This window comes from Pogonomyrmex barbatus, unplaced genomic scaffold (genome assembly GCF_055798465.1).
Source record: "Pogonomyrmex barbatus isolate J1 unplaced genomic scaffold, ASM5579846v1 scaffold14, whole genome shotgun sequence".
Classification (NCBI taxonomy): domain Eukaryota; kingdom Metazoa; phylum Arthropoda; class Insecta; order Hymenoptera; family Formicidae; genus Pogonomyrmex; species Pogonomyrmex barbatus.
Genome location: NW_028297110.1, coordinates 983,273 through 1,004,441, shown reverse-complemented (window position 1 = coordinate 1,004,441; position 21,169 = coordinate 983,273). Strand labels below are relative to the sequence as shown.

The window sequence follows — 21,169 nt, the reverse complement described above, 5'->3', positions numbered from 1 at the left end:
CAAAAGCAGTCGTTTCTTAAAAATTATAATTATTATTTTACATCATTAAATTTATATTTATTGTTTTACATGTATTTACAGGAAAAAATAAGTGTGAGGCTAATGATATTTCAATACTTATCTCTACTTATCTCCGCGATTGTAGAATGTTCGCAGAACACGCTGCCTCGTTAATAAATTATGCAAAAGCAGAAATAAAAACACAACAGAATAGTCAAACATGTTTACTGCCTGTTGAGATATCGTCTGCATAAAATCTAAGAATTCCTAAAGCAGAGTAACGCATAAGGTATGAAATGATAGATAATTCTGAAAGTAGAATTGATTCTTGAATTCCTTTTCAAATAAAAAGAGAAAGTTAAATAATCTTCTTCTAATTTTCTTGTAATATCAAATTATAGTTATTTAACAGCAAGTATAATGTAAAATATATAAATATACGCGGAATACGTAATCTCTAAACCTTTATTATCGCATTTGTATGGAGAATTAGTTAGGCAAGTCAAATTGCGTGAGTCAAAGTGTTATAAATAATGTATCTAAGCGATGTACTTTTCGCGCGCGATTTTGCATTTGCAATTTACATTGCAATGAATCCATGCACAAATTCGATAATAAAAAATTCATAATTCTTCCGCATTTTTCTTATTGTCATGATATATTTCCTTAGGAATAAATTCCGAAGCGCTGCAATGCTATTATTTTGTCAGTCAGTTGTTCTCAGACTACTTTACGAAGGAAGAAAAACGTAAAAGTGTTAGAAGAAATAAAACTGTCTGTAATTGTCTCAAATTATTTTTGTATTAATTAATCGCGAGATTAATTGGATTAATTCTTGCGATATAGATTGCAGAACCCTGGGATTATTCCCACTAGGTACGCGAATAGGAAAATAGAGTTGTGTCCTGCACAATAGTTATCTAATTGTTTTTTTAAACTTACTCTTTAATACTGATAAGAAAAGATTGTGAAATTACGATAGAAACAGGCTTGCTATTCAACAAGTTCAAAACAACCCACAAGTCTGAAAGACATCCGGATCTTCTCTAAATGTCTTTGTACAACAATGTCTTTGTCAAATTTCTGTGTCCAGAAATGGATTTTATGTCCTTTTCAAGACGAGCTCTCAAGGAAGAATATTCATGTCACATTTTCCGCTCTGAACATTCGACAAAATATTTACCGATACTACTACTCTCTCGCCAACTCGACTGCTCGCTTTCGTTATCGCTCGCATTTCGACGATCGATATTTTTCGATTCGCGCAGTTTTATTGATGATTCTCTTCTTCTCTCGTGAGCGCACGCGCTCACTTAGGACTCTTGCAAGTATCCACTTGTCGTGGTTTCTCGTCCTCCAATTCCAGTCCAAAGTTCGCGATCCCCTGGACATTTGTGGCGACGCAAGGCTTTGTCTGCATACGGAACATGGTCGCGATCGGTGGACTCAGAAGATCCTGATCGACATCGGCAGGATTCTGCGCGCCCGTCGCGAAACTCACTACCAGACCCAGTAGCATGGTCAATATGCAACCGATTGCGCTGTACCACAGATAACTGGTCTGCAAATTATATTACGTGTAAGGTTACTACTTTGTCATTATTAGTATGCTTGTATAACGTTGAATAATATCTTTCTCTCATAAAATGCAAAAGCAAATTAATCCGTAAGTGCTCATGTGAGAATCAAACTGACCTAGCCCCTTTGGAAGCTACTTGCATTAAAAAACTGATTAAAAAACGTTACGTTAAGAAATATTTTTTAAAATATAGAATTTTAATTTCCATGCCTAAAGAAATTATTATTTTATATTTAAAATATATCTTAGTTTATTTACGGGTATTATTCGTGATATATTCGTTGCCAATGTTTTGTGCAACATTGCAATTTACTTCATCAAGGCAAGAAATAGCCTGATAACATTATCACATGTAATACATATACATACATGTACATACATGTACATACTCGTAAATGTATTAACCTTTCTGAAGATAGTAATCATGGAAATTTCAAAATTATAGCAAGAATAGAATCTCAATTGAATAGCGAGAATAATTAAAATCTAAAATGACTAAATCTCTTTATAATTATGCAAAATCTAAGAAATTATAAGTTCAATATTTTGATTATGTTTGCTAATGTGTAAGATATTTAATTACAGAAATGTTTCACACATTATTTTTATAATAAACTAGAGATTCAAAGGCGCATAACATAAAATTATAAATTGCCTTCGCAAAGCAATCTCAAGTCCCACCTTATATATAGACGAAACTTCATCGTCTCTGTTGTGCTCGAATTGATTGAACGTGATTGTGGTCTCGTTTATACAAGGGCAGCTTGCGATCGATATGGGCTTGCTATCCAATTGGATCTGTCCATTTACAGCCGCAACTTGAGCGCCTAATCCGATCCACAGCACGACTATCAAACTCGTGATAGCACCTACTATTGCTCCTTTAGCATTAGCCCATGGCACAAACATGCCCAAAGAGAACAGTCCTAGGGTTACACCCCCTACCATTCCATTGAAAGACAATGCAACCTAAGAACAATAATTTCTTCGATAGTGCTTTAAAGCATGTAACCTAAATAAGATAAGAGAGAAAAATTGAAGCATCTAAGCTGATTCTAAAATCTGATCATATAATGGCAATTGCGTTGCGAGATGATAATATCATAGAGGAGTATCTAAAGAATTCTTTTATTACAATCTCCAAATCTCATATTGCTCGAATTCGTAAAGCTAGCAAGGGAGATATGTAAGTCACCTGCAGAACACTCCCGAGACGCTCGACGACGAAAACCAGTGCGAAACTGAGACCTCCGAAAAATATGCTGATCCATCTGGCGTAAACGGTGCCTTTACTTGCCGGCAAATCCATTTGGAAGAGTCCGCGAAGAATGTCTTCGCAGGTTATCGCTGCCAATGAGTTTAAAGCACTCGCTACAGTTCTGGAAATAAAGTTTAAGATATTTTCATATTTTCGAGTTTTCGAAGTTTTGTTAGTGAAATAAATTTCTTTTGTTAAATAAATGTTTTTAATTTTTATATCTTTAAAATTTTTATATCTTTAAAATTTTATCGATTTCTTCAAAATGTTTTTACGAACCCGAGAGACGCAGCGAAGATACCAGCCACGAAGAATCCGGGTGTCCCACGAAGACTCCCGAAAAAATTCATTACATACAGCGGAAGTATTTGATCCTGGCCGCTTATATATCCGGCTGCCAAAGGATCGCAGTCTTTATAGGCGCTATAGAGCACCATTCCAGTCAAAAAGTTCACGCTATAAATTACGATCATGCCGAACGAAGATACCCACAATGCTCTGTAAAAAGTCATGATTGACATTTCTTCGCATATAAAATTCATCGAATCGTGTTTTAATATAGTAAATAAATTCATTCGTGGAATCGTCATTTAAAACTTCTTTTTAAACTTTATGTTATTTTCTCGGAAACTTACATTCTTACTTGCGAAATGCTCTCAACACTGAGATATTTCTGGACTGCCGCCTGGTTACTGCAGAACATGGTGGCCCAGTAGAAAGTACCACCGATCACAACACTCCAGAAGCTGTGCCGTACTGTAGGATTAGGATTCATATTGAAAAATTCTATTCTGTCGGATTTCGCGTTCTCTTCCCAAATGACTGCGATTCCACCCGCCCAAGACAGTCCGTAACCCAAAATCAGGAACAACGAACCGATAAGAACAGCGGCTTGAAAGGTATCGGTCATTATTACAGCTTTCATACCACCCTGTAATAATAAATTCTGTTACGTTTATGTAAACAAAATTATATTTTGTGTTATAATTATTACACGTAATTAAATAGATACAGATATTTTATTATTCATACATTTAAAAGATTACAAACCTGTGAGGCGTAAAAAATGCAGACTACGTAGACTAGAGTGACGGCTATATAAGTATTCAGGCCCGTGACTGTAAATTAAAGAGTATCATTTATAATTTTAAAACTACTAAATTTTAAAAGTGACTATTAATTACAAAGTTACTGAAGGATTGGTCGTTATGAGCTCCTAAACCGTGGCGAAAAATATTTATCAATCAGTTTATAACGAGGAATGTAATGGGAATAAAAGAATTTTAAAAGAATTTCGAGTGTATAAAGTTATTATCTTTTTCCTTTTTTAAAATTATTTTTTACAATTTAACAGCTCAAAAGTGGCTAAACTTCAAGCGTTTTGATTTTATCTTATGTCGCGAAAAATATTCTCCAAACTTCACAATCCTCATAATTTTTATTATTTCTTATTTTGATCAAACTACAAGAAGTAATCTAATAAATAAATTTTTGTTATTCTGCTTTTAAACATAATAATGATAATAAAACTGACGGTACTGTTCCTCAATGATAAAAATAGAAAACGCGATAAAAGTTTATGCTTTTTTTATGCTTTTTTTGGATCAGATCGTTTTGGAAGATACTGGGATTTTCAAAATTAATTTAAAAAATGTAGATTATTATACAGAGTCATCATACAATACACTTACCGTGACTTAATGCTAATGCAGGTGCATACACAGCCACCGATGTATACAACACCATTTGCAACATGTATAATACGCTTGCGAGCAATCGGCAATTCTTGTCGAAGCGCAGATGTAGATATTCGTAGCTCGAAGTCAGCCTTAATTTCATGAACACTGGCAGGTACAAACGGGAGGTGATCGGTACCACGAGAATGAAAGAGAGACAAGTCATCCAGAATTGAGTACCCTGCAACGGAACGGATGAAACTTTCGAAAATGATCCTTGTTCAAAGGAAAATCTATTAATATTTAAAAAATTCTTTTTTCGCGAATTTTCGGATCTTTGAGTCATCGCCGTTTCTAACTTTGAAAAATGATGTCATCAAACCTGTTTATACATCTCTGCAGGATTTCCCAATAACTCGATGGCCGTGATGAAGGTGGCGGCTAACGACATTGCTGTGGGAAACGTGCCCATGGTGGAGCCGCCCAACAGAAAGTCCTCGCTAGTTTCCTGCTTCTTCGAGAAAAAGCCATAGAAGGTACCGATCAGACACGAGATCAACAGCATCGTAGCGAGTACCGTGTAATCCGCCCATGAGAAATAATAGAGCAAGGTGGGATGCTCCGCGCGACATTTCTCCTCATCTTTTACGTGCCGCTGCTCCGCAGATGACGCCGACAGGAAGAGAAATAGAACGAAAAGATGCGGCCGCATTTTCTAGAAATATTCACCGATTATTTCTCACATTTTATATACCGTACTTTTTACGTAGATTTAATAAACAAAATCTTATAAATTTAAGCGTTTATTTTGATAAATTTCGATAAATTTAGAAAAACAGTTCTTTTATACCAAAAATGAAGTAGTTTTTAAGTTGAGTAAAAGTAAAATGCATTTATACATATGTATATTAATATAACAAAATTATTTTTTTATTTTGTTTAATGTCTTTTGTAGGATATACTTCATTTATAGCAATTACTTATATGCAGCAAATAATTGAATGTAAACTTTGATAACGAATCAAACTATTTTTAGAAAAATAGGTCAACTTAAACATAAACTGAAATTGGAAAATATAATAGATACAAAAAATAAGATTAACATTACGTTTATTCAGAAATCTGTAAGTTATAGATTCCTTCAGAAAATACACTGGTACAATCTCAATCACATTATTATTTATTCATTAATCATTTGCTGCATTAATTATTAATCAATTCATTTACTTCATGATTTATACATGTAAGATCAATGTTTTATCGTATGATTACGTTCCAGTTAAAGTTAAAATTTTATATATGTCAAGTTGAATTTTAAATATAATATAATCCTAATTAACTTATTAAAAAAAATTATCTAACAAAAATTAATATAATGAATTAATATAAATTTTAATATTAATATTTGTGCCACTCACAGGCACATTAAGTTCTAGAAAATCATTTAAAAACATTCTTATTTTAATAACGTTTAAATAAATTGATATGAGTTTGTATCAATTGATTCTTTGATTTGACATCGTTCACCTCAAATCTTATCGATCACGTCAAAGATAAATCTTTGTCATCAATACAAATATCATCGGTTAACTTTAATCAAAATATCAATTAACTCGGTCAATGTATCAATGTGACGTCGATGATGTTAAAAATTTATAGAATCTTAAAGAGACATGTTGGATTAGAATGGAAACTTTACTAAAACGGAATTAAAATTCTAATTTTTTAATTTTAATTTTTTATAAAATTTAAATTATATTAATAATAATAAAATTAAATTATTAATAATAAAATAAAATTTTATTTTGACAGATTGATAATTAAATAGACACGGTGGCTAAATTACAAATTATAATTTTCAGATTTAAACAGAAGCAAATACGAGGTAGTTTATTAAGTATCCACTGCATAAATTAAAAACTGAATAATTAGATAAAGCATAGATCTTTATCCAGAAAATCACGTCATTTATTGCCCAACTATTAATTATTAATTATTCTGCTTGCGTAGAATTCACAAGAAAATATAACATATGATTGAATCATCGATTCTAGTTATTTGATAATTTGCGCATAGCTACAAACAATAACTGTGAGGAACTACTGTTAACATATTCACTAACACAACTACTTCTCGATCACTATTAGAGGTGTGTTTGAATCGATTAGAATGATAGTTTACACTGGTTAGAACTGGTTAGTTTGATATCGAAATATAATCTGATTATATATATTAGTCGAAAATAGAAGCAAATATAAAATTTTCGTAAAAATTTTTATATTGTAAGAAAATTATGTAAATAGAAATTAATTAACAAATTAATTAATAAAAATTAAAAATACAATTTAGATACAATTTAGATATTTAATACAAAATAGAAATTACAAAATAGAAATTTTAAAATTGTGTAAAAAAATCATTTTTTATCATATTTATAAAATCTTCACAAAATAATAATTAAATTATTTAATTGTTTGCTCAATTATTGCAACTATAAAATAATAAAAAATATGCTAACAGTAAAAAATGTGACTATCTCACATATTTTTAATAATTGCATACAATTATTGTACACTACTTATCGTAAAAAATTATACTTTTTATCACTGTGCTTTTGCTTCTTGTAGAACATTAATCACATAACCGATATTTAACTAGACAGGATTTCTTACGCGTGAAGAAACAAAATATTGAAACTTTCTGACCATTTATCATGCATCAAAAATGCTAAATATTAATAACATATTATACAAATAATATATAAATATAATATAATATACATAATATATAATATATAATATATAATATATAATATATAATATATTATATATAATATATAATATAATATATAATATAATATATATAAATATATTAATATAAAATAAAAAACGTTTTTCTTTATGAAATATACATAAAACAAAAAAAGTAGAAATATTTTAAAAATATATCAAAGTTATTGACAGAAAAAAGCATATAAATTTGCACGTTTTATATATATATATATATATATATAAAAACAAATATATAAAACAAAATTTATGTAAAACTGCATTCTTCATCGTATATAGCAGCTCGATTGCATCAGAAAAATTAGAAGAGAAAGTGCACAATCGTCAATTTGAAAGTTTACACACTTCAGTTTACAGAAATAAATGTTTCCTCAGCTTATTTTAAATGAAAAAAATTAAAGAATTTAAAAAAAAAATAAAAGACATAAATCTTACCACTCGATGGCTTTCTTCAAAACGTGGGACGGATCACCCGATTCTCGAGAAGATCTATGCGGGCGGCGGAAAATTTTAATGCCTGATCGCGAGCTTAGTCGCGAGTGCCAGTTTCCGGTAGGAACGTGCGAAATTGCAGCTGAATGATTTTGCTCGTTTTCCTAATGTAACGCATATATGATCGGCTGATAAGCTCTCTTCGAATCTCGCTCTTATGCGAGTCCGCTCGTCCCGACTGAGAGAACTTGCGATCTCAGACAAGGAATCAAGAGTATTTGCAAAACGCTTTCGGCTTACGATTTTCGCTTTCCCTTCCGCGAAATTTTCCGTTCGTAATATCCGCGATGTAAAGGAACGCACAAACGACGAATTAAACGGAGAACAGAATCGAGACTGATCATTTTAATTGTCACGTGTGCGCCTTTATACGAACGGTCCCATCATCATCCCCCTTCTACTACGTGTGACTGGTTTCAGCGTGAAACTCACGAAAACAGTAACAATCATCTAGTTGCATCGATAACAAATTGATAAATCACGTAATTGATTATACATCACTTCAATGATTTATCCATTGTTTTGTAATTCCGCATGTATTTATGCAAATTGTGCGCTTCTGTCGCTTTCTCAATCGTATTTTGACTTAAGATAATAATTTCAAGAATAATACTTTTTTTTGTAAGAATAACATATGCAATATAATTTTATATTTAATTTTTATGAAGAATAAAATAGAGTAAAATAATATATAAATAAAACATTTTTATTTTTGCAAAAAAATTATGAATATTTATTTGTTTGCATATAAAACACAAAGATACGTATGAAAACATTTGAAAAATTACTAAGTCAATTGTTAAGTTCAACAATGAAAATAATGGTAGCACGTTCAATTGTGTTTTTTCTAAGATTTATGTATTTTAAGGTTAATATAACACAACAGTAAATATTATTTGAGATTAGGAATTCATTGAAAATTATTTGATTGCATATAAAATCACTGTAGCGTAATAAATATATCGTCAAATGGCGGACATTTGCCAGAAATATATGTTCAAATAACATAAATCAACGCTTGTTCGCCGAATATCTGATCCTATAAAAGTCCATTTTAATAATTTATTTTGCGTGACGAAAAAATAATAAAAAAGAAGAAAGAAAACACATTTCCTCGTTACGGTATTCTACACCATATTATTATCTAGCGCATTCAAAATGTTAATGATCAGAATTAATGATTTAATTTATGAATAAAAAGATATCAAAAAAATAATGAAAAAAATAACAACGTGTTTAACAATAATGTGTTTTTTATTTTAAAAAATTCAATATGTTTTCTGCTTTAATATTTTATCATTATATTATTAACATGATATTTTTATTTTCTTTGCAATGAAAAGGCAAAGCCTCTTTTGTTATAAAATATTTAAATCTAAGAGCATCTTTTGACAATAAAATTCAACATATATTTATTCGATAGCATTTTTTGGAAATTATTCCTTATATAATAAAAAAAAATGAAGAGTTTTCGAACTTTTAAAATTTAAAAACAAAATTATTTCTTATCATTGTCTTTTCTTTCGCTTCTTTGAAAAGATTAAGATCGTTTCTCTTTCTCTCTCTCTCTCTCTCTCTCTCTCTCTCTCTCTCTCTCTCTCTCTCTCTCTCTCTCTCTCTCTCTTCTTTCTTTCTTTCATTATAAATTGCGGTTTATTTTTCTGTTGTACATATAATTTTCAATGGCACGTAATTTCAGGATCGATTGTCGAATACTAATATTTGCGAGCTAGGACAGAAAGCCAACATCCAACGCGTAAGAAGTCGCAGCACGGGCGAAAACCATGCCGCGAATCCAGCTGAGTCCACATTTAACCGGTTACGGTTTACACACAGGATAATAAACAAACTAGGTAGACGGGGATTTCTAACAGATGTAGGATTATGCATCAATATACGTCAATTGAAATTGAAATTGAAATTGAAATTGCGTAAATCGTACGCTTAATTAAATCAAATATCAAAATTTGTAAAGATAGCGGGCGATTCTTTGAAGAAAAATTGTATGTGTAAATAATATGAACTTTAATCGATTCTAATTTATTGCATATAAAAAATTTTGATTTATTGCATATAAAAAATTTTGATTTATTGCATATAAAAAATTTGATTCATCACATATAAAAAAAAGAAAACATGTTTTTGACATCAAGAAAATATCGTAAATATTTCATGTACCTCTTCTTTAGTAAATTTCAAACAAAAAATTATATTTTTATCGATTGCTTAAAAATTATCAATAATTGTTATTTTAAAAAACTTTATCAATAATTTCTTGAATTATTTCTTGACACTTACGTGGAGGAAAAACTCGGAAAAACTCAGACATTCTATACACGCGATCGTGTTCAGTTCTAACCAGATAATTCCGAATAGAATCGACGAAGGGCAATGGACAGTTTTTATTGAATATATTTCTATTCGCGAATAATTGATAATAATCACAATCCTCGGATATGAATAATGCGGTCTGCAAAATACGCAGCAGTGCGCTAATTGCACGTGTATAGGTTGTATTAACTACTGAATTATGAAAATTGTATTAAAAATATTTACACTTTCCAGTGTGTATATTAAAGACAGGATAAAAATGTAACCACAATCAGAAACCGCAGCCAGGACTGAGAATCGGCAAAACTCTTAATGATCATCCATTAAATACTCTCTAAAAAAAGATGTCATGAAAGATTCGTGAACTTATCGAAAGGTCCGTCTTGCGAAAATTTAACGCCACCAAGATACTTCCACTAATTGAAATGACGATTACTCACCCCTCATAAAAGTTTAATCGCAGAAAATCGCGCGGATGTTTCATAAAATCGTAAAATTGTTTATGAGAGAGCTGATCTTGAAACGGTCAAAACCATCGTGGCAGATCATGTTACATTAATCGGATCACTTGTGCATTCGTGTTGATGCTGTAATTGAGTATACATCGAGAAACACGTATATATTATATATGTAATCACACTAAGGAAACAAACGAACTACTCCCACATCACTCTAGAATGCGATTGAACACACAAAACAGAGATTTCATTCCTAAACGAGGGTAAATGAAAGGCACTACAGATATGTACAAAGACTGTTGACATCGAAAGGTGAAGATGATCTTAATGTGTTATGAAAAACAACACAACGAGAGCGTGGGAATGAAGAGAGTTTCAACAAAGTTTCTTTATCTGAAATAATAGAGCATTCTGAGAAGATAAAAATCTAGGTGTTAATGCATCTGTATAATATTTAATTAATGTATTTAAATGATGCATAAAGGAAGATTAACAATTAAATTCCATACAGCATGTGGAATTAAATTCCATACAGCAACAAATTCCATCAAATTTAATTCTAATAAAAAAATCTCAATTTTATATTAAAGATCGTTAAATAAAATTTATATACGACATAAATTATAATTCCTCATATTTCATACAAATTTTTGACAGAATAATTAATAATCGAAGTGGGCTAGAGAAATAGATTATCTCTTTTCCTTTAATTTTTTTTAAGCTATAAATGCGCACAAAGTTCGGTGCAAAACTGGCGTCTTGCCAATTCCGCGTGAATCGTAAATTTGTCGTCTCTTCTCAGTTGTGACATTGCAATTAAAACAATGCGGAGAGTGCCGAATTAAATGCGTCCACGAGACAGTGTCAAGAGTAACACGTTAAAGAAACCGATCCTCGCGAAACGGCAGGTCATCGAGACATTTGACATCTGAGGAAGATGAAACCACCATCGTTACGGCTTAATTGATCATTAACGAACAGTCAGTTCGGTCCAGGAAGAAAACCTCAGATACCGGCTGTTGTTTTGTAGCCTCCCTTCCCCCGCCGCCTCCTGACGCATTTCAGTGGGAAAATAATTAAAAAGGGCCCACAGAGAGAGTCCCGATCGACGGCACGGCGGAGTCGCATAAATTGAAACTGGTTTCAACTGGCCAACGTTGGTTCAATCTGGCGTGTCAATCCGAACGAATCCAGAAGCTTTCCGCTACCACCTTGGCTCTTCCCCTTCTCTGTGCGTGCGTGACATCTTTTTGCATAAGGTCAGGCCTTTCTTCTTTTCCGTTTTCTTTTTTATTTCGTTCACTCTGCCCCGCGAGGATTCCGAGGAAGCCGATGATTATTACGTGGCATAGATGATAAAGCTGCGTGGCGAGGCCGCAACTTGAAAGTCAGGTGAGAAACAGAAAGTTCTCTATATTCTGAAATTTTCATTCTACACTCTGAAACTATTGAATATTGTTTTAATCGTGGACTCAAACGACAAAACTAATCGGTATCAAATTTTATAAATATTTTATGTATAACATCAAAAGTAAATTTAAAAATAATTGTACAAAAAGAAATTTTTTAATCAATCGTTATAATTATCGTGTAAATATTGATTAAATAAATGATTCTTGTTAGTTGTTAACATGTCTTACCACATTAAAATTAATATTTCTTGATATTAATTTCACATTGTATAAAATAATTTTGCAAATTATTTACGTGTCTTGGTCAATTTTACCATAAAATTGCATTATTTAAATTGAATGTATAATAATATCATAAAACAATTGCATATTTAACACAAAAACTATATATTTAGACAAATACTGAACTCTTGATACATACCATTGTACATATTTATAAATTATTATATAAATTATATATATAAAATCAATTGATTTCTAAAATATTTAAGTATGTATATCAATCACATCGTTATATTGAAGAAATTTTAGACTAAAGATTGATAGACATTTCGTATGAAATACAATTTACTAAACTATAACTTTATAATAGGTATACTTTAAAAATTTATAAATAGTACATATCTTTCTCAAACTTTTTTTACATCACTAATATATTCGAATTCTTTCTTAGTATATAAAATCTAAAAAAATCTCAAAATACTATTGAAACTATACTATTAAAACATTCAATAAAAAACAATTCTTCCTAAATACCTGGAGCTGCCTGACAGTTGTATATCATCTAAATTTGTTAATAAACAAATATTCAAATAATCACATATAAATAACTATATAATTATAGTCGATTATATTTTCATTTCTTTTTTCCAGAAATATTATTACAGCTGCTCTCGATCACATACGTGATACTTTAAACCTAGTTTTTTCTATTATACATTTCTTCATTTTACATTACTAAATATTGTCAATTATTATCTCTATAAGAGGTAAATTTTCTTCAAATACAAAAATTACGCATATAATAGGAACTGAAGTTATTATATACATACTCGAAGATATGTTCAACCGCAGTTCAATTTTTACATAAAACGTCTTCTTTAAACATCTAGCAAACAAATTTATCTGTTTCAGACAGCAAAAATTGGCAGTGCCAAATGCGACATGGAAGACTCAGCATTTGTTACAATTCAACATACAAATAACGGTTTATCTTAAAAATGATAACAAATAGATTATGCTCCTATGCATAAACATTATTCTCATAAGAATAATAAGAATCATCTTTATCCTTAATTATAAATTATAAATAAAATTTGCTAAGAAATTTCTCAATCAATTAAACCAATTTCTTAAAATTATTGCAATTTTCATTCGGACTCTAAAGAATGTAAAAATACTTGATCTTTCCTACAATTCTGACGCAGGTTGTCTCTGTCATAAGTACGGAATGTTTTATCTACTTATCAATCTACATGTTACAATTGAATTGTTAAAGTTTGGTACATATTTTATCGACGGCATCGTTTTCGTGAACCACTACATCGCTAAAAGAATACTTTCTGTCTAACGGATAATTACCCGCTTCGTCCTCCGCATCATTACGACGTCTGTAAAGTATACGCCGTGCTACCACGGGAAAAAATAAATTAGTGTCTAACTCATCGTTCTGAGTTTTCCTAAACAAACGAAATAGATTGCTGACGAGCAATCCAATTACAAACGTTATTAAGAATCCAAGAGGAGAGTACCACATGTACGAAATGCGATATAAATAAAAGTACGAACTGTCACCAGTGCTCCTAAAAGGAAAATTCGCTAGATAATATATCTCGCATGCATATTCAACGATTATTTGACGAATCACTCACTTGGACAAATTCGTGACGTTCCGCAAAACGGATATCGTTGCGTTTGCAAGAGTATTATTACAGCCTTCGATAGTTGTCGGCAATTTAGGTGGTATTGGGCGTGGCTGGCCGAAAACGATCCAGAATAAAAATGAAAATGCTGTGAGAGCACCGATTATCGTACCTTCTTCCGTCGCCGATTCCGTGCCCATGCCGAGCGTGAAAATGCCTAACAATGGACCGCCGACTACTCCGAAAATAGTTAAGGAAGCCTAATAAAAAAAATTTATTTTATCGATATTGATTTTATAATATGTTTAGAGAGATATGAAGTAATGAATATTACTTGAAGTAGACCGCCCAAAAATTGAGCTAAAAATGCCAACGCGATAGAAACGATGCCGAATGTAAGAGCAAGTATCTTAGCGATGGTAGTTGATTTTGCAACGGAGAATTCACCCCCGATACAGTTTCTATATATGGGTTTCACATAATCTTCTAACGTTACTGCTGCCAAAGAATTTAGCGCCGCAGAAATTGTACTAAGGCCTGCGCTAAAAATACCTGGAGATACATAGAATTAATATTATAATAATTATTAGTATAATAGTAGTTATTAGTATTATAATAGATATCTGCTCCTCGCTTTAAAATTATAAATTCTACATAAAATTATATTCCAAACATTTATATCTTTATCTTTATTTTTAAATATTTTTATTTTTAGATATCTTTATTTTTATTCGTTGTAAAAAAATATTACCTGCGACGAAGAGACCCGGTAAGCCAGGTATATTGGACATTGTATCCATAACATACAGCGGCATAAGCATGTCGGGCGAAGTAATTCTTTTCTGCAGGAATGGATCGCAATTGTGATATCTACTATATATAGCCAATCCTGAGAAACAGGTCGTAAACGAGAGAAGTGTCAGAATGGGCCAGGACAGCCACATGGCTGTTCGCGAAGCTTGCATATTTCTAAAATAAAAAATTGTTTAATACAATTTCTTTCAATTTTTCACATGTGATTTAATAAACGGTTTTAAAACAAATAAGAAAAATTAACATTATTTGATTCATAACTAAAACTGGAAGAATTGCATTCCGTTATATATTCGACATAATTATTAATCTTATTTTGCGCTACTTTTTTTTAAATTACATTTCACCAAACTCACTTCAAAGTCAGCATACGCTGTATCTGCACTTGATTTACTCCGTAAAGTGATAAAAACGTACATAAACCACCAAAAGTAAGAGACCACCAAGTATGCCTCACTGTTGGATCCGGAGAAATGCTGTAACAGAAATACGAAATAAAATACCAGTTATGCGAGCTTACACGTTTTATCTTAGCTTATGCAATTAATATATAAAAGCAGACGCAGTACCTATCAAACTCGAGCCGTTGTTCCTGCTTAGCAATTTCCCAGATCTGTCCTAATCCCCCAGCATCTCTCGCGGCCGTGCCAATAATCAAGAATACCGCGACAAACATGAGCAAACCTTGAAAGACATCGGTTATCAGTACAGCCTTAATGCCGCCTATGCTCGAGTAAAAGGCACATACGAGGCCGATGATAATAATACTAGCAGTCTTAGACATTCCTGTTGTCGCTTCCAAGGCTAGAGATGGAGCATAAAGTACCACTCCTGAGTATAAAAGCAGTTGAATCCAGTAAATGAAACTAGCCATCATTCTAGCCTTTATTCCGAAACGTCTTTCCAAGTACTAAAATAGATAATACACCTTAAAATTATATGTATCGTCGAAGATTCGTGAGTGCAAAGTTTATTAAATTTCTACTAGACTTTACCTCGTAGGCACTCGTCGCTTGAAGTTTGAAGAATACTGGTAGAAATCCGTAGCATACAATCGGAGTGCCTATCAGATAAGCTAAATTTATCGTAACAAATTGTGTCCCGTATGTGTAATTCTCAGCGGACACTCCGAGCAACGTAACGGCAGACATGAAGGATACCACTAGAGCGATGGCGACTGGTAAAATACTCATTGATCGACTTGCGATAAAGTACTCCTGTGAAATATGTCATCCATTGTTACAGCGTTGTAGAAAATGTAAAATCTTGTTTAAAATTGTGGGACAGAAGATCTGTTGAGAATAAATTACCTCCATAGTTTTCTGACGACCTCCGGTAAATCTGTAATATATACCAATTCCAGCACTTATGGACAGCATCACTGTTATAACTAAATAATCGGCCCATCCTAAGATATTTATTTCTGCCATCTTATCTGAAATTAAGATTTTAATTAGTAATATTTAATTTAAATAGAAAAGACAAAAGTTTGTCGCTGAAAATGAATATCAATCAGATAGATTTACAGATTAAAATAAAAAGATTTCATTTATAAGTTTATCTTAGAACTTATGTGTAAAATGAAAATTCAAACTTAAAATTGGCAAAGAGAACGATATATTCTTTCTTTTATTTAAATATGTGATAAAATAATGAAAATAAATTCAATAAAAAATAATTTATATAGTAAATTTTATCTATAAAAGAAATATATTTAATCTTTAAGTCTATCCGATTCATATTTATTTATGTATTCTATACTTCTTCTATCTCCTTACATATTCTTTATCTGTATTTTTAATTACGTTATACAATAACAATATCTAACAATATTTAATGTTACTTCAGTATATCACATGAAGTATCAAGAGCTATAAGAAGTAAAGAAAAAACAATATAATATGATTAATAAAACATTTGTTTGTACTTCAACATTGCGACATCTCTTTAATTAAAGACTTAAATTCACGTATCAATGTTGAAAGGAAAGGAGCTGAATATTTTTCAAATTATGTAGGTACATAAATTTTCTTTTATTATAACAAAAAAACATTTGAAATCACAGTTTACGATTTATAATCTTCAACTATGATCTTAACTATGATCTTACCAGTCTTACGTCACGCTTGCGAAATAAACTTTATCAGATTTATTGTTAGGCGGCGATCAGATTATTTCGCTCAATTATTGATTTAGTCATCAATTAACCGTCTCCTTCTCTCCTTTTCATTCCTTCGTGCGCTCTTTCTTCACCGTTGAAGAACCGAGATGCGTGCGTAGCGATGAATAACGCGCAACAAGTAGTGATTACTTTGCGAATATTAATAACAACATGCGTTCCACGCGTACCGATACCGCTTACGCGTTGCTCTTATCATTCCGTTTCGAGTTCGCTGTGTACGAGAGCTATGATAGTGACGGCGATAATCGCGTCACAACGGCACGCGTTAATCGCACATCATGACATAAAACTCCGGAGTATCGCGAACGTTTGCGAACCTACGGTCGCACGATGCGTCCATCCGAGTCGCCGCTCGACTGCGCCGTCCGATTACGTAAAACTGTCAGTGACCGACCGCGGCGAAACGCGCGGCGATCGCGGCACGCGCGTCGCAACGTGGCGCATAAAAGTGCATACGTACACGTGGTGCGTCAGGAATGTCGAATGTAGCAAATCTTTAAATTCCCTTTCCTGATGACTTGCCTCTCCGATCGATAACCGGAATCCCAGAGTCCACGCGCGAGCTTTATCCGGCTGACGACAGGCGAGTGTAACGCGGTCGAAACGAAACATCGGCTTCTTTCTCCTCAGCGGCGCGATGCCTCGCGCACGCTCCACATGGTGATTCGATCGTTTCTGTTTGTCCCAACGGGACATGAGACGAGAACTCCATTGCGACCAGTTTGCTTCACAGAAATCAGGAATGGATGCGACGACTCGCAGGCCCTCAAAACGCGAAGAGATACCCGCATTAAAGGGATATGCTACATGTAACATTTTTAAAAAAACCGACTTGACACTTTTTCACATTTTTCGAGAGATTAATATTTTAGAGGTATCGAAAAAAGATTTTAATGAAATTTATTTCGGTATTTCTTGGATTGTACGAGTTTCAGTGAAAACGTACGTACCTAGCCTAAGGTCAGCCTAAAGCAACCTTTAACCTAATCTATCCTGTCTAGTGTCTCATGTTTCGTTTGACCATTGTGATCATTTCTCCGATAATAGATTCATTATAATAAAGTTGACTGAAAAATAATTAACATTGAAATACCTAAACGCTTTCTCGAAATCTTGAAACTTTTTTTCAACTGGCTGCATCTATAATTACAACAATCAAATTCAAATTTCAAGAATAACTTCACAAAATAAATAGTTTCAGTTAAGCGTAATAGATTTTTTTTAATTCTTAATTTCTAAGAACAAGATGTTTAAAGATGTCACAATATAATAAAATTTTGAAGTTTCTTTTCAAATCATCGCCATTTTATGAAATAAATTAAAAATAATTTAAAAAAGATTGTGTGCTTATACAGATTTGAAATTTTCAAGAATTTTTTATTTTTGATAATTACAATTTCAGTTTTCTACGACATCAATGGACCATGTTTTTTTGAACACCGAAGTCTACAATGTTATGTAACATCATTATATATTTATATTTTTACGTACAAAAATTCTTAAAATATCTTTGAAGTCCATTCAATTGATCAATTAATATATTTCCAAATTTATATATTTCCAAAATTTATAATTATGTAAAAAGAATTTTCAAAAAAGAGCTTTTTCTATATCTTTACTGTACTTTCTTAATTTTCCTGCGATTAAAAATTCTTTCGCTGCTTTCAGAGAATAGGAGAATCGGATTTAAAAATTTTCTATCGTAAAAGTGATAATTATAAAAGTGATTAATTCATTACTAATATTATTTAAAAAACAGATAGTGATAGAATTAGCACAAAGTAAAGAAAAATAAAATCATTTTACACAATAGAAATCTAGTAGTATATAACTTTTAATGGAATTATCTCGAATATAATTATTTTTATTTCACTGTTTACATTCACAATATATTTTACAATTACATTTAACATCAAAGATGAAATTTAATATCATAAACAAAATCTCATTCAATTCTATTCATGCACATTTTAAAGAAGTCTTACGGAATTTAATAACCGAGTTTGCGAAATTCATCTCTCCGCATTAAAATTTTAAAGACGATATAGTATTACACATACTTATATATACTAAAATAAATTATACGCGTAATTTTAATTTTATATATTTAAGAAAAATATAAGATAATATTGATAAATATGATAAAAATACGATATGATAAAAAAAGATTTAGAAAGTTTTGTCTTTCACAAATACATATTTAAGAATTTATATTTAGAGACTTTTTCAATACAAACATGCTTTTCAACAAAAATGCAAGAGATAATAATTTTGGTGTAAATAATTACAGTGTTATTTTTATATGTGAGAGAATTATAAAAATTTTGTTTTTCAAAAGTTCTATAATCATGCTGTTGTAATTAGCAGTGGTAATTATAACACATTTTTTATCTGAGATACAACTTTAACACAATCTTTTCCGTAAACGTTTCAACATTGTGTTGAATTGTGATGTACGTTTATCGGTCTCATTATCTGGCAATAGCGTCACGGCACCATGACGCCATTGATTGCATAAGACCTTTAACCGCAGGGGTAAAAAAAAATGTTGTGTAATCATAAAGTTTACATAGTTTAAATCGTATCCACAAAATTATTATATTATCTAAAAATCTTATTGCTAATGTCTCTAAAAAAAAATAATTTGCATAATTAACTTACATAAAAATACATGAGATGACACTTGAATGGATCAAAGGTCTCTTCGTTAAGATCATCAGTGAGAAAACCACAGATGTATATTGAGAAATAAATTGTAATTCAAAATGTCTTCGGCATGAATTTTTCATACATTCGGTATTGTATTATCATAAACAATTGTAAAATATTTTTAACGATCGAACTACGTTTCGAATTACAATTAAATTTCTCGGTTAAGCTATTTTCCTAAGATTTAATTTAATTCCGAAAAATTCAAAATGTATTTTAAGATCTTATCTCTAAAAATAAAAAACATTTTTTTAAAAAAACTCAAAACAAAATTTTATCTCGCCTCTTATCTCTTGAAGTGGATATTTGAACGTATAGATTATTTCTTTGCGACTATCGTAATTGTTTTATTGCTTTATGGCGTATTTATTGTGTCCATATTATCAAACTATATCATATGTGACTTAGCGTTATCTCAAAAGTGCATCTTAATCACATGAAAAATATGTAAGTTGTATTTCTTCAATTTATAGAATAATTTATAATTATAGGAATTACCGGCAATTTAACTGGATTTTTCTTTGCGAAGAAATCGCCTAAATGAAAAGAGCTAAATTGCTCTCTTGAAGAACGTGTAAACAACGGTTAATTAACATATATTTGCTCACACGTTTTTCGTTATTTATAGAAGTGTCTGTAAGACTTTACCAAGACATATTTTAAAGATGTTTTAAAGAAAGATGTCTTCACATAACTTGATTAATGATACATGACAAAAATTGTTCTCTCTTTATTATAATATTGTATAGTCCTGTTTACTAGTAAATAAAAAAATTAAAAAATTTTGATTTTTTAAATTAAAATACTTAATAATTGTTTGTTTTATATTTTATTCCTAATATTATGTTATTTAGATTTCTGTTAAAGCGTCGACTTTTAAACATTTATAATTTTACAATTAAATATTTCGTTATATTTTGTTATAAGAACGCTTGTTACAAAATTTTGCTTGTAATTAAAAATTTCTGGAAAACTATTGAAATTTTATATACTTCAACTTCTTTGCTGAGTATATTCTTTTGATATTTTATCAATTTTCAATTCTTAATTTCCGAAATTTAAATTTTTGAACTCGCAATTTCTTAATCATATATTTTTTACTGTATTTTTCCATTATTATCATTTGGCATTGACCATCCATTTGGCATTGATCATTAACTATGAATGATAAGAAAAAATTCATTTATAAAGCAATATATACTCAGTATATATATATATATATATATATATATATATATATATATATATATATATACTCAGTTATATTATTTATTATATGCAATAAATATATTTTATGTAAATATGCAATGTTATTTAAAATAATAAAAACATTTATAATTCTCCTTTCTAAAAAAAGACATATTATCGATATTCGCATCTCTTGAAATTATTGTTGCCGCTTTTCCGCGATGCCGATTGGTTCTCTCGCTGCGCTAACTTCGTGTATAGCTGTCATTGTATTGCTCTCACAGAGGATCGTTTTGACAACTGTGTATCAAGAAATTAAAAATATTATAATAATATTATAATAGTATTATATTAATTTTTGCTTTTGTGTTGAAAAAGATAAATATATAATAACCTATGTCTAGTTATTTATTTAAAATT

General features: G+C 30.9%; 2 protein-coding genes and 1 long non-coding RNA gene across 4 annotated transcripts; 1 reads left to right on the top strand and 2 right to left on the bottom strand.

Annotated features, from left to right (window-relative positions):
- Positions 1–29: 29 nt before the first annotated feature.
- LOC105424888 (sodium-coupled monocarboxylate transporter 1) lies at positions 30–10,799 on the bottom strand. 2 transcript variants are annotated; one of them, XM_089072895.1, is made up of 9 exons: positions 10,566–10,799; positions 4,896–5,228; positions 4,529–4,754; positions 3,888–3,955; positions 3,473–3,768; positions 3,117–3,335; positions 2,775–2,958; positions 2,261–2,548; positions 30–1,561 (listed from the first exon to the last, which is right to left on the bottom strand). In XM_089072895.1, the coding sequence occupies exons 2-9, from the start codon at positions 5,223–5,225 to the stop codon at positions 1,310–1,312; spliced, it is 1,863 nt and encodes a 620-aa protein (XP_088929021.1). In that variant the 5' UTR covers positions 5,226–5,228; positions 10,566–10,799; the 3' UTR covers positions 30–1,309. The 2 variants fall into 2 exon arrangements, with proteins under 2 accessions (XP_088929021.1, XP_011633674.1); XM_011635372.2 differs by lacking the exon at positions 10,566–10,799 and adding an exon at positions 7,738–8,150.
- A 957-nt stretch (positions 10,800–11,756) lies between these two features.
- Positions 11,757–13,339, top strand: LOC105424885 (uncharacterized). The gene is made up of 2 exons (XR_967578.3): positions 11,757–11,975; positions 13,130–13,339. It is a non-coding gene; the product is annotated as an uncharacterized LOC105424885 (long non-coding RNA).
- LOC105424886 (putative sodium-dependent multivitamin transporter) lies at positions 12,366–17,679 on the bottom strand. Its single transcript, XM_025217721.2, has 9 exons — positions 16,781–17,679; positions 15,981–16,105; positions 15,666–15,887; positions 15,240–15,580; positions 15,027–15,146; positions 14,609–14,826; positions 14,192–14,409; positions 13,867–14,117; positions 12,366–13,797 (listed from the first exon to the last, which is right to left on the bottom strand). Exons 2-9 carry the CDS (start codon positions 16,098–16,100, stop codon positions 13,488–13,490), a joined length of 1,800 nt encoding a protein of 599 aa, XP_025073506.2. The 5' UTR covers positions 16,101–16,105; positions 16,781–17,679; the 3' UTR covers positions 12,366–13,487.
- Between the last annotated feature and the right edge of the window lie 3,490 nt (positions 17,680–21,169).